The sequence below is a fragment of the Spermophilus citellus genome, assembly GCF_964194105.1.
Source record: "Spermophilus citellus genome assembly, chromosome: 9".
Taxonomy (NCBI): domain Eukaryota; kingdom Metazoa; phylum Chordata; class Mammalia; order Rodentia; family Sciuridae; genus Spermophilus; species Spermophilus citellus.
In genome coordinates this window covers 89,779,793-89,794,846 of record NC_138191.1, presented here as the reverse complement: position 1 = coordinate 89,794,846, position 15,054 = coordinate 89,779,793, and the positions used below count along the sequence as shown (strand labels likewise).

Here is a 15,054-nt window from a genome sequence, read left to right as displayed (position 1 = left end):
CTGTGAATAATGTTGCAATGAATGGTTGGCATTTTTTTTTTTTTTGTACCAGGAATTGAACCCAGGGGCACTCAACAACTGAGTCACATCCCCAACCCTTTTTTATATTTAATTGAGAGACAGGGTCTCCCTGAGTTGCTTAGGGCCTTGCCAAATTGCTAGGCAGGCTTTGAACTCCTTCCCGGCCTCCAGAGCCACTGGGATTATGGGCGTGTGCCACCGTACCTGGCTGGCATTTCTTATTCTAGTAGTTGGCTGTGCATTTGTGGATATGAATGGATTCATTATCTAAAAAATATAACATAGTGCTTAAAGTTTCATGTTAAGATCATAGAAACTTTTTTTTTAATAGGAGAGAGAGATTTTTAATATTTATTTTTCAGTTTTCAGTGGACACATCATTATTTCATTTTTATGTGGTGCTGAGGATCAAACCCAGCGCCTTGGCGCATGCCAGGCGAGCGTGCTACCGCTTGAGCCACATCCCCAGCCCCTCATAAGAACTTTTAACTGGCTATATTTTTTAACTTTTTATTGTTAAAAAAATTTTAAACAAACAGAAAAATAATAATATAATGAGTTTCAAAGAACACACTATTTAGATCCAATGGTTACTGTTTTGTCGTATTTCTTTATCTAGTTATCTTTTTTACGCTGAACCATATCAGAGTGAGTTGTAGACATGACACTTTATAAACTTTAGTCTATCTTATAAAAATAAGGACATTTTCTTATACAATTATATTTTTATCACACCAAAGGAAATTAATAGTAATTCCTAATATCAAATACTCAATATGTGCTTGAAATTCCAAATTTCCTGAAACTGTCTTTTACACTTTAATTTTCTACTCCTTCCCAACTCCAGTGCCCCCCAAAACTGCCACAAACCATGGCCCAGTCATGCATTGTATTCATTGCATTTGTCATGTTTTTTTTTTTTGGGGGGGTCATTAATCTAGAAGAATTCACCTCCACCCCCATAGCCTAACCTTTTATTAAAATTTTAAAAAATAGTGCATTAGTTATGCATAATAGTGGGGTTTGTTTTGACGTATTTAGAAATGCATATAATAGTTTTCTCCATTTCAGTCTCCAGTACTATTTCCTTCCCTCCCTTCTTCTCTGGCATAGACCTGTTGAAGGGATTAGTCCATATGTCACTAGAATGCCACATTCTGAATTTGTTTCCTTGTGGTGTTATTTAATTTGTTCTACCTATGTTTCCTTTGAGTTAGGAGTTACATAGTTAAGGAACTAGGACTCCAGTTAGAATGGCAAGCCATCAAGATTACAAACAATAATAAGGGCTAGAAAGGATGTGGGAGGGAAAAAACACTTTTTTTTTTAACTCTTGTTGGGATTTATAAATTACTATAACCACTATGGAAAATCGGCATGGTGGCTTCTCAAAAGATTAAGCATGGAACCACACATGACCTAGCTATACCACTCCTTTGTATTTATCCTGAAGAATTGTAGAGATACATGCATACCCAAGCTAATAGCGCAATTCATAATAGCCAAAGCATGAAACCAGTCTAGGTGTCCATCAGTGGGTGAATGGATGAAGAAAATGTGATATATAAACACATGGAATTTTATTAGCCACACAGAAGAATAAATTTATGTCATTTGAAGGAAAATGGAACTTGAAACTGTTATGTTAAATGAAATAAGCTAAGCTCAGAAAGTCAAGGGTTGTATTTTCTCTCATGGAAGTTAGAGAAAATGAAAAAAAATGGAGCGGGGGTGATTCTCATGAAAATAGAAGGGAGACCACCAGGAGAGTAGAGGAGAGAGACCAGGGGAAGGAAAAGGGGAGATATTAGGGACTATATTGACCAAATTATATTTTGTATTGTATTATTTATAAATATGTAATAATGAATCTGTTACGTATAATTTTATTACACCAGTAAAATACTTGGAAGAAAAGAAGAGCTAGCTTTGTGCAGTAGCAGTATCATAGCCAATGAGTTTTACCCTCAGCAAGATTATTGCAAACTGAAATCAAAACTACTCTGAGATTGCCTCTCACTCCAGTTGGAATGGCAAGCCATCAAGATTACAAACAATACTAAGTGCTAGAGAAGATGTGGGAGAAAAAAAAACCACTTTTTTACTCTTAGTGGCATTTGTAAATTAGTACAACCACTATGGAAAAAAAAATATTTTTCCCAATATCCCACCATGACAATTTGAAATATAGTCAGCATTGGCAATTTTTGACAGCTCTATGGAACAAATGAAGAAGAAGTTAGGTCAGAATGATATTCAGGCTAAACATTTTAATAAGAATACTTTATAAATAATGTACAGTTATTTTCAAAATAACTATTATGAAACTTGTTCAACTTTTCTTATATTTGAGAGACATAGTGACTTTCTGATGACTTTGGATTGTTCTAGTACTTTACTTATCTCAGCTGAGTGAAGAGAGAGGAATGGTCTGCACCCAGGGGAATTCCCTCCCAGTCCCTTGCAGTTAATAAATCTGTTATACATATGGTGGTTACATGCTAGAATCTAGTGGAGCCCAGAGTAATTGGTTTAGCTTATTGTGCATTTCTTTTTTCCTACCCACCACAACAGCAAGAGCATCAAGCCTTGACATTTCTCCTATTCTAAAGCTGTATTGAAGGTCATCTGCCCTTGCTTTGTCATGGACTTCCCCTTTTTTTTCTTTTACATTGCTTCATTCCTTTTTCTTTTAATACTATCAACAAATTTACTTTTGGAATCTCTTGATTCTTACACATGGCATTTTAGGTTAAAGAAATTAAAGGTATAAGTTACCTGAGATGGCCTTAATAAAGTTTTGAAAAGGGAGAATAGGAGTGACCTATATGTTTACTTAAATATGCATCTCGGCTACTGGCGATTCAAGTCTCTGTTCTTGTTTTAGGAACTGTTGTAGAACCACCCAAATCACCAGCTCTCTTTATAACTGGAGCAGTGGAAACAGAAACTAATTTGGATGCAGAAGATGAGGATATTGAAGAAAGAATGGATAATCAAAAAAAGGACAGTATACAAGCCTTAGAAAAATTGGGTAGGCCCAAAGCATTTATTTCAGAGCACTTTGACTTTTTCATTTGTTAACCACTTCCTCTCTTTATAGTTCATCTGAGTAATCATAGACATTTTGAAGATTTAAAATGGAGTATTCATAATATCAAAATCTTAATGTTTGTGACAGTTGGGGACCAAGCATGTTCTTGTTTAATCTGTTAATTCCATTAATTTTGAGTGCATATTTGTTAGTATGTAATGACTGTGTTTTATCTTGTTCTTAGCATTTTTAATTATTGCATACTTTAGCTTGTATATTAGCATTGATGAATATTCCTAGATTATAGCTATCTATACATGTAGCAGTATTTCCCTTTCACCATAAAAATTAATAATGTGTAAATGTATATATATTTTAATATTTTTTTAGTTGTCAGCGGAACTGTATTTTATTTATTTATATGCAGTGCTGAGAATCGAACCCAGTGCTTCACATGTGCTAGGCAAGTCCTCTACCATTGAGCCACAATCCCAGTCAATAATGTATATATTTTTATATTGCATCAAAGTTCCAGGATGCTATATATATTACTTGTTGATTTTCCTTTTAATTGCTCTGCACTTCTTCCTTTGACTTTGTACTTTGATATGTCAGCTATGACAGTCGACAATATTCTGCATAGATATGGAGTCACAGCTTCATCCAGTTTCCCACACACAGATGCTCAGGAAAGGCCTTGTCAACTGTGAAGCACCTTGGAACACTTATCACTATTTTCCAGAGACATTTTAGCTTTGTCTTGCCTCATGAAAGAATGGCCTCAAGGAAGGAGTTAGCCCCTCACTTAAGTTAAAAAAAAAATTCCTGATTTGAAAACCTACCTTTCTTATTTTTGACCTAGGTAAATAGTAGTTAATCCTTGCTATTTTAATTCAGTTGAGCTCAGATTATTTTTAGTGAGATGTCTGGTGAAAGTAAAATACATTCTGAAGTTAGAAATAAATAAATAAATAAACAAACATATTTACATATTTTGGTATTGGGCCTGAACCCAGGGATGCTTTACCATTAAGTTATACTCATAGTTCATTTTATTTTCTGTTTTAAGACAGGGTCTCATTAAGTTGCTGAGGTTGGCCTTGAACATGTGATCATTCTACCTCAGCCTCCTGAGTCTCTTGAATTTCCAGTATAGGCCATCACACTGGCTAGATGTATTTTTGTTTTGTTTTTGTTTGGTTTGGTACTAGGGATTGAACTCAGGGTGTGGGTGCTTAACCACTGAACCACATCATCACCAACCCTATTTAGTTTTTTTTTTTTTTTTTTTTTTTTTGAGACAGTCTTGCTAAGTTGCTTAAGGCCTCTCTAAGTTGCTGAGGCTGGCTTTGAATTTGCGATTTTCCTACTTTGACCTTTTAAGTTGCTAGAATTACAGGTGTGAGCCACTGTTCCAGGCTATTCATGCTTTTTGGATCAACTTCACTACATTTTTTTCTTCATGCATATGAACAATTTTAACTCAGTAGTAAAACTCAGATCTTCTAACTATTATAAAGTTATTTTCTTTTTTGCTTTTGGAATAATTGTTTAAGATAGTCATGTTAATCATTTGTTTGATCATTTTGTGTAGCCTAGAATTTATTCAGCTCTGAAAGTAAATTAATCTCTTTCCTCTGACATGTAGTCCTTTGTGCTGTGCCTTATAAAGCATAACTGTGTTTTTATTTTTATTTATTTATTTATTTTTTAAATTGGAGCAGTCATGTTTGTGCATTTTATTTTATTTTATTTTTTAAAGAGAGAGTGAGAGAGGGGGGAGGGAGGGTGGGAGGGAGGGAGGGAGAGAGAGAGAGAGAGAGAGAGAGAGAGAGAGAGAGAATTTTAATATTTATTTTTTAGTTCTCGGTGGACACAACATCTTTGTTGGTACGCATGCCAGGCGAGCGCCCTACCGCTTGAGCCACATCCCCAACCCTGTGTTTTTATTATATAATTGAAAGGTGGAAAGTCAAAAGAATTATTAGTAAAATATCAACATTATTTTATATATGTGTATGAACTGTCATCTAACTATCATGTTTTTAGGCTTAGAATTCAGACAGTACATTGCAGATTTTTATTCAGATTCATTTACACATAAGAAATTAATGCCTAGAGGTAACTTATCAGGCAAGATGCTAGAATTCTCTTAAAAATTTCTAAAGAACTCCTAGAATTTCTTAAGGAAATGTTAACAGGCACACACAGACACAAATGTGCAAAGCCCAAGTGAATTTGATATCTTGTTTTTAATAGGATCTTTGGTTATTGCCTAAATGTAATCTAGCATATCAGTCAGTTAATATAGTTATTTCATGGATGTTCTTTTGTATATCTGTTAATTCAAGTTCTCTAGTGTTCATTAGTCTTAGACCCTGGTTTCTGAGGTTAGCCTGTTTTACTTAATGATTTGTGTTATGTGATCAAGCATCACATGCACCTGAGATGAGCTGTCTGTGCTGAAGACTGAAAGAGCTGATGCTGCATATGACGTCTGATTTTAGGCAGATGGTCATGTCAGTTGTGATAAGTGTTCTGTAACTGGTCCAAGCTTATGACCAAATTGAGAGTTTAACTTAATGAAAAAACTTCCACCTTCTTTCTTTATGTGAATATAAGTTAAAATTGTAGTTTTTCCACTTGGGCTTTTTTCTGGTCAACGTTATTCAGACTACAAACTGTGCTCTGAGCATCTGGCTAAGACCACATGGAGGACAGGCAAGGCACTTAAAATCTGTCTTAGCACTTTCAAATGATCTTCCCGAGGCAAGAAAGGCAATATTACATCAAGCAAATCATAAAGATACACAGATCCTAATAACAGGGACAGAAGACTGGTGTCAGACCAAAGGTTGTGTTCTGTTAAAACTCATACAGCTTGGAGTCAGACCAGACAAGCCTGTGTATCCATCTGCAGAGGTGGAAGCCCGCTCGTATCGTGTCGGTACACTGGATTGTAAAGATGTCTCAATGAGCTTTTATTTTTCCAGTGGGTAGGAGTAATGGCACTATTTTGGAACGATAAACCTTTAAATTAAATCCTTGTATGCCATAAACAAATAAAACAAAGCCAGATGCATTTTACTGTTAAACTATAGAATGTTTACATATAAACTCTGTATAATTCAAATTTCACTTATAAGTCATCATTTCCTCTTTCCTTCAAGATATTCCTTAACAACAAAAGCCCCATCACAATTTTGTCACAGCTGGTCTTTACATTAACATTAGTCTTATAAGTTACCTCTGATTTAGTTTTCCTAGTGGACCTAAGTTAATGCATTTTCCTTTTTATTCATTTCCCCTTTACTTACTGAAACTGTGCTGTTGTTGAAGAATTTAGTAGTTAAGTGTGTTTGGCTCACAGTAGCTTTAACGTTCTTTTTTTTTTTTTTTTAAATGTCCAGAAAGAGTCCCAAACACTCCAGAAAATGAGCTGAAATCCAAATGGGAAAACCTACTGGGCCCTGATTATGAAGTAATGGTATGTTAAAATCCTCTAATAAAAAACATTCAATGTCTCATTTCATGTCAAGCTCCTAACAGTACAATTGAAAGAAATGGGAGAGCCAAATAATAACTAGCCTGCCTTAATTGTTTTTTTATCCTGCCTTGTTCTCTATTGGATCAATTGATTTTTTTTCCCTTTTCCTTTTTTAATTTTATCATTTTAAGCTATATGAAATAGTTAAGGATTGTACATAAGCTTCAGTTACAATTAGTAGACACTTAGTTCATGTTGAAATCATTTAAGTTGACAATAGGCAGAAAAATATTAGGGGAGAGAGGGCTCGCCTTTAAATTTATAACCTGTATCAGCTGCTTAAAATTGTTGGCATTTTTATGATTGCTTTTATGATCTGTTTGTTTTATTGTACACCGAAAGGACTGTGGATATTAGTCCTATGTTTCACAAAGAATCTTACAGTTTTATGAGAAAAATGAAAGAATAATTATCAAATGTATTTAGAAGAACAGGAAGTAATTTAGGTGAGGTATAAGTTTATAGTGCCAGTGGTTCATTAGGCTTCCTTTCACCTGTTATTAGGTTCATCCAGTAAGGGATTGGTTACATTTCCCCATATGAATCCACATGAAAGCAGAAAGTGGTGTTAGAAAATCCCAGGCCAGGTTCACAAATGCAGTAGTAATCAAATATTCTTTTAAATTTCTATTGTCATTCACATTTTCTTACATATGTTTATCATTAATACTTCCTGGAGACTCTTTTTCTCTTGGTTTTGAATATCCAGTCGCTATTGTCAGGAAATTTCCAGTGTCCTTAAGATGAGTCCAAATGGTTCACACTTAAACTGCCTTTGCTAATTTTGTGCTTGTGTGTCAGTTCTCATAACTGTTGCTTCTCTACTCCACAGACTGAGAATCCTGTCATTAGCCTACCATCTAGCAAATGGCCTTTTCCCCCCTATCCTTAGTAGTTTGTTATTCAAAAGAATGTGGTTTACCAGTATTCACCAATGGCCAGTATTGTGATAGGCTTTTGTTTGTTAAAATTTTATCCTCCTCATAACTACCTTTCCAGATTTTATTGATTCTATGGTGAAGTCATAACCGAGGGATTAAAAAGAGGAGATGGAAATTAAAGTTGGAACTTTAAAGTGACAGCTTATTCATTGAAACTTGTTGGCTTCTTGTTCTGAGAAATGAGGGGCAAAAAGAGGAAGCCAGGCAAGATGAATGAATGCACATATTCTACTCTTTCTTATTTTCTTCAAGGGTCTACTTATCTGAAATGTACTTTTAGAAGCTTTAGTTGGATCATTATTTAACTTATCCCCTCCCTCCAGATGCAGCATATTTTATTAACAACTTACAGATGCAAATGGTCTATGAAGTACTTTTGCTTGCAAGGAATTTGCTTCTCTGGATGTCCACCACTGAAGCTCAGAACAATAGTTTTAGGCCAGGATTTAAAGATTTAAGTATTCCCCACATTTCCCACAAGGGACCAGATCTTTGTGTTTGTGCCTTTGCCAGCTATTTCTCCTGGGGAAGTGAGCTTGTTATAAAAAGTCAGATGCTCTATTTTACCAAATTTGCCTGACTTTACTGACCTTGCAAATTTTAAGAACCAACTTTGAAAGTAAAAATGGCCATGCTCTTGCTTTTGTCAAAAGAGTATAATTTTTATGGATTCAATATAATGAAGGATTATATTAACATTTTAGGGATCGAGGATTTTTAAAAATGGTGGAGTCAGCTCTCTGTATCTGTTGATTACATGTTTGTAGATTCCACATTCTTTTCAACCAACTGTGGATCAAAAATATTGAAAACAATTTGCATCTGTACTTTGTTTTCTTGTCATTTCCTAAACACATAAGAACCATTTATGCAACAGTTACATTACATTATGTATTACGATTAATCTAGAGATGACTTAAAGGGTGTATGAGAGTATATTCCTAGATTATATGCAAATACTATACCATTTTATGTAAGGGACTTTGGATTTTGGTATTCTTGGAAGTCCTGGAACTAATCCCCAGCAGAAAAGTGAGAGACAATTATATTTATTTGCCTCTACCTTCCTTTAACTTTTGGATAATTTAGGAAAAAGGATTAATATTGAGCAAAAATATAACAATTTTATATTAAGTTCTATACATATGTGATTTCGGAAATACAGGACAGAGGTTTTCAGATGGAGTGGTCAACATATTATAGGTTTTGCAGATGTTTTCAGAAAACCTAGGAAGAAATAAAATTGTGCTTTGACAAATATGGAAATATTTTTCTTTGAAATTTAGGTTGCTACTTTGGACACACAGATTGCCGATGATGCTGAGTTACAGAAGTATTCAAAGGTAAGCACTATATTTTGAACGTTACCAGTCTCTTATAGTCGTGAAGAACCTTCTCTAAATTCTTGCTGAATCAAGTGGGTTATGAACTCCCATTTTAACCCACTTGAATCCAATGTATGAAATATGATATGTCAAGAACTATGTAATGTTTTGAACAACCAATAATAAAAATTAAAAAAAAAATTCTTGCTGAAGAAACTGTGTGACCTGCAGTTTCCAAAACTTAGTCATCGATGTTTTCTGGAATTGTCATGGGTTCTCATTGCTATGAAAGGTGATGGTTGGATATGCCTGGGAGAGTGAGATCCCTCAGCCACTTTTAGAAGCCACACACCCAGGTGTGACTCACTGGCCCACCTGAGAGGTAGTACAGGTAACAGAGAATGTTAGCTTTTCAAGTATCATAAGAAGTGTTTTGAATAATGTTTCATGAAAATCAAGTCCAGGAACATAGACTTTAAAAAAGCCTCAGGTCCAGATGTTCATCTTCTGAGTACAGGCAGTGGTTGTTCTTGAACTCAAAAACATTTTTTGTTATCTTTATTTTTAATGGCAAAATGTGGGAAGGTAACTTTGACAGATTTTTTTGACATTTTTTTTTTTTAGTATTCTCTCACTATAAATTAATTTTATAGTTTCAGATGTAGATAGTCAAGGGCCAGGGCAATTAAACCTGGAGAAAACTTCCTGGTGGCTTTCTCAGCAAATGATATGCAAGGCAAGATTTTCCTGCCAGAATAGTTTCAAAAAACATTTTGTAATTCCACATGAGAGATAAAAGCTGAGCCCACCTTAAACTCTGCAGTCAGATGCAGTACTCAGCATGGATTTTTCAGGGCCCCATCTGGGTTTTGTAAGAAGTGGAGTATCTCTTTAGATAGTTCTACTGTTTCTGCCTTTGTGTATTTGTGATGAATATTTTTCTTTCATAATTTTGTTACATGTGCTCTTATCTCTTGGTTTGTATTTTCAAGGCTGACACTGGAGATTATTTCTTTCCTTCTAAGCTTTCCTATATTTTGAGCCACTTGTTATGACTGTTTTGACCAACTGACCAAGCTTTCCTTAGATGCACAATGTAAAAGCAACATGGCTCACGTTGTAGTTAGTTTTAAATTATTTGCCAAGTCAGCTTTATATTAGATAAGTCATTGATTAAATAATTCCATCTAAAGATGTTTAGGGAGATTTAATTCAAAATAACAGGAAGAAATTGAATACCTCTTCAAACTTCAATTGCTCTTAATTACTATAATATGGTTGAACATTTACTTGAGTCCTAAAACCAAACTGCCTGAGTTCAAATCCTACCTTACCCAGAGTTTGATAGCTGGGTGATTTTGGAAAATTATTTAAATTATGTATCTCAGTTGTGCATGTAAAATAGGACTATCAATAGGTTATTTTTTTTTTCAAAGAGAGTGAGAGATATCAATAGGTTATTAATGTTATTAGTTGCTTTATGATTTGCATAAGAATGCATCTAGAATATTTGTAAGCACATAGTAGGCTGTTATTTATTTTTATGACTCTGGGGATCAAACCCAGGACCATGTGCACACTGCAATGTTTTACCACTTGCCCCTTGTTGGTTTTATTTTTATTCTTGTCTTTACCATACAAATCAATTGATGTTTAGCCCTAAAATTAGTTTTTAATTTATACTAAACTCAGATATTAGAAAGTTTCTATATAACTGTCTTCTGATTTACGGGGTTTCCTGTGCCTATTCTACTTGTAACACCCATCTACAGAATGCTTAATTTTAGTTATTTTTCTATTTTGGATTTTCCATTTTAGAGTAAAATTTTGAAGTGAAGTTCTCAATGCAAAAGCAACAACAGCAACTATATTTGCCATCTTCTTGTTCTTGAACATATTAATCATAGATTATAAGGACTTTAATTCAAATATCCAGGTGAATTTTTTATCTGTTTTCTATTGTTTGGTGTTTTCTCTTATTATTGGTTTTTGGTTGTCTTTCCATAATGCCATAATTTGAATGTCCAACATTATGAATGACAACTACAGAGGGGTTCAGGGCTTCTGCTGATGTTAGCTTTCTCTGTCCAGAGATGTCTCACTCTATCTGTTGATAAATGGGGGGTTATTTATGCTGGTGGGCCACCCTGTCAGTGAGGAGGCAGGGGAAGTTCTGGGAGGGTTCAGACTCTTTCTGGTTTTCCCTCGTTTTTAGGATATTGCCTTCCAGGAATTCCAGGTCAGTGCAGGGAGTGTTACTGTCCCCTCAACCCAGTAGGACCATCTCTTCAGCACTGTGGGGCTGCTGGAAACTTTATATTGCTTTTCAGAGGTTTCCAGATTCGCTTTTCAACGTCCTGTGCCATATAGCTGTAGACTTTGGGGAGTTGTCCTTGGCCAGAAAATGTGTCCTGGATTAGGCTCAGTTCATCATATGGTACAGGTTTGTTATCTGTCCTTTTATGCATGTTCAAAGCCATGGTGACCAAAATCATCATATTTCATGATATGTGAGAAAGGACAGTAAGCACACTGACTTGGTGTTCACTTCTCAAGAACGTGATTCTGTCTCTGTCCCAGCAGAAGGTATTCTTCTGTCTTGTCCTCCCTCATTGCCTACTGCTAGCCTTACTCACTGTGTCTTCTCTCCTGAGCAGCCTCTATGCAGTATACATATTTGTATTCAGTAGTGCTGGTGTACAGGGTGGGGAGGAGTGAACAGAGCTTCAGAACCCCCTTGTGAAGTGTTCCAGTACATTCAGCTGTTCATTCATTCATTAATTCACCCACTCATCAAATAGTCTACTTGGTGTCAAGTCTTCTGCGCATTTGGGATTCCAGAAGAGAACAAAGCAAGGGGTGTGTGTGTGTGTGGGGGGGGGGAAATCCCTGCTTTGTGGAATCTATTTCATTGGGGGAGACCAAAAATAAATAAGTTGCTTAGTGTTGGTGACATGTGTCGTGGAGACAGGGAATTCAGGAGTGGGGTAAATTTGCAAGGCCTCATTAAGATGACATTTGAGGAAACACTAGGTGAAATACTTGCCTAATTTTTCTTCTAAATAGTATGAACAATAATACCTGTGTTGCAGAAGATTAAATATAAATACATGTAATAATCCAAAGTACACGTATGAAGACACAAATTGGTGTGAATATACTTTGTATACAACCAGAGATATGAAAAATCGTGCTCTATATGTGTAATAAGAATTGTAATGCATTCTGCTGTCATATATAAATTTAAAAAATTAAATAAAAAAATAAATAAACACATGTGATATGTGCCTTAGTTAATATAGGGCAGGGACAGCACATCAGAAATGGCCAATAAATGCAGATTTTATTTCCTAGAGGTATACCTCTAGTCCTTTTTAGACTTTTCAAAGCCCTTTTTCTTTCTTTGTTTCTTTCTTTATAAATATTTATTTACTTGTAGTTGAACACACAGTATCTTTATTTCTTTTTATGTGGTGCTTAGGATTGAACCCAGTGCCTCACACATGCAAGGCAAGCACTTTACCACTGAGCTATAGCCTCAGCCCCCCAACCCCCCACTTCTTTTAATGTGCTATTTTAAAACATCTAATTATTGAATTGAAATTTTGTTTTGGAAAAAGCTTACCCCCCACACACTGGAAGAGAATCACCCATAATTTTATTTTCTTCCTTTCATATTTCATTATTACTTGTATATATCTTTGTAGCCAGTATACTCTTCCTTTGTTTAACAGGCATATGAGAGAGAAGGGGTGTATAATGTTTTCATACATTTTCCTACATTGATTTCTGAATTGAAAATGTCCATAGAATAATTCTTCATTTTGATAAGCCATACACACACACACACACATACATACATTTAATTTGGTGATGCTAGGGCTTGCACTCAGGGTCTTCTGCATGCTAGGCAGTTGCTCTACCACTAAGCTACATCCTCAACCCTATAATTTTTCAAATCCCCTTGTAATTGGAAGTTTAGGTCATAAGTCAGTAACTTCTTATTTTCTCCCTAAGTGTAGCCAATCACAACCATTTCACAGAAGCGAATGCTAAAAGTTGCACAGTTTGACTAGCCCAAAATTATACAACTGTATAGCAGCAGAGAGTGGACTGTTAGTGTTTTCATTTACTCTTGAAATAGTTACTGAGAAATAGTTACTGAGCTCCTACTATTTGCCAAACATTGTGCTGCTATCTCTGAGGAGCAAAATGTAGTAAGACCTTGCTTGGATTCTGGGTTTGGGTAGAGACATAGTAATAGACAACTGAAAGATAACTGCATAATAAACTTATTAATGCCTTGTAGATTGGGAGATGTTCTATAAATGAATTAACAGGGTGAACAGAACATAACTGGAGAAGACCACTTTATTATTATTATTTAATTTTTCAAAAATTTATTCTAATTTTAATTCAATTTTCTCCATGGAACATATATTCTAAGACACGATGAACAGTGGGGATGAGGAACATTGAAAATAGCTCTTACAATTCTCTGTAGTTTTTCTGTTTTACTTAAGGGAGCAATTCTCTTCTTTTTGCATGTATGATGTTTATTCACTTTTATTAGTGAATAGTATTTTTATATTTAATTTTTAATTGACATTTGTGCTTATTTATGGTGCACAGTATTAAATCTTGATAAGTGTACATAATATGTAATGATCAAATCAGAATACTCAGTATTTCCATCTCAAATATTATCATTTCTAGAATTGAGACCATTTAAACTCTTCTCTGTTTATTTGAAATGTGTAATAAACTGTAGGTACCCTATTGTGTAATAGTACATTGAACCTACTTCTGTCCCTCTAACTGTACCCATTATCCACCTTGTCACTGTCCTTTCCCCTTCCATGCCTCTAGTGACCTCTATCCTACCTTCTCCTGTGTAGCTATCTTTTTTAGGGGAGGATACTTTGGAGAGGGAGTCAGGGAAAGCTGCTTGGAAAATAAGAAAACCTTGTCTATGAAGGCAAGCCCATCACACATGAAGATGCTCCTTGAATCTTTAAGAGTGGAGGCTGCAGGGTAGCAATGATCTAAAGATAACCACCCTGAGCAGCACCAGCTACAGCCATGAAACATGAACCTCCTCACAGGGGAGTGGCAGCTTCTTGAAACAGGCTTGAAAGGTCAGAATGTGAAAAGCTGGGGACAGGTGAGCATCAGGTGCAGCCGCCCTATTGTGGGGAAGGGCTGGCATGTGGGAGGAATGAAAGTTGTTAGCTTCAGAGTGTCTGGGCCCGACTCAGGACACTCCGTTGTTAAATGAGGCTGGTGGGGAGGACCAGGTGCCACAGGGCTCTGAGAGCCCTGGTGATCTGTACCAGGTGACAGCAATGGATGTTTTGATGTGGTGTCATGGCATGATCTGATGCCAAGGATCTGCCTCTGCCACTCCTTTGTGAAGGAGGTTCATGTTTCATGGTGCTGCTGAGGGTCTGGTTGTCTTTAGATCATTGCCACCCTGTAGCCTCCACTCTTAAAGATTCAAGGAGCATCTTCATGTGTGATGGGCTTGCCTTCATAGATAAGGTTTTCTTATGGGTGGAGTTGTGGGAAAAAGGGAGGCAAAAGCCATTTGCAGTGGCTTGAGCATTAGCTGCACGATTTCTAGGAAGCTGTTAATCATGACACAAGAACAGTTTTCCCGCATCTGGGGAGACTTGCACTTTTAGGGATGCTTTCTTGGCAAGTGTTTACTATTAAGATAATCACAGTGCTATGAGAGAAGAGCATTAAGCTCATTCTGTGACCTTTCTGCTGGCCATCAATTGTAATACAAATGAGCATTAGTAATATGCACAGTATGGGAAGCAGAAATAGCAGGCAAGTCTGTCCTCTGGTTTTGACAGAACAAATTGACAGATTTCACTTCATTTCTCCCCTGAATTATGTTCCCTGAGCCAGGGAACTTTAAAATGTGATTTTCTCTTTCCTTCTGTAATGAGAAAATGAAATTTTAAGGTTGTGGGATGTGCAGGGCTCTCCAGGGGCTGCAATAGTGTTGCCATTACACCATCACCAGGGTTTGGTCTTTGCTTTAAATATATGTTCTTCGTTTTTCATGATGATTCTGTTGGTCTGCAGCATTTCCTCCTTCGTATTTTTCATATGAGAAAATTAAGCATCAGGCAGGTAAAAAAAAACTTGCCCCAAATAAGATGCAACTTGTAAGTG

General features: G+C 35.9%; 1 protein-coding gene across 6 annotated transcripts in view; it reads left to right on the top strand.

Annotated features, from left to right (window-relative positions):
• PATJ (PATJ crumbs cell polarity complex component) overlaps positions 1–15,054 on the top strand; it is a 346,985-nt gene that overhangs the window by 48,809 nt on the left and 283,122 nt on the right. For all 6 annotated transcript variants that reach the window (XM_081306348.1, XM_081306345.1, XM_081306347.1 and 3 more), the window contains exons 12-14: positions 2,909–3,055; positions 6,466–6,542; positions 8,830–8,886. In XM_081306348.1, the coding sequence (XP_081162474.1) occupies positions 2,909–3,055; positions 6,466–6,542; positions 8,830–8,886 (281 nt within the window). The remainder of the gene's footprint in view (positions 1–2,908; positions 3,056–6,465; positions 6,543–8,829; positions 8,887–15,054) is intronic.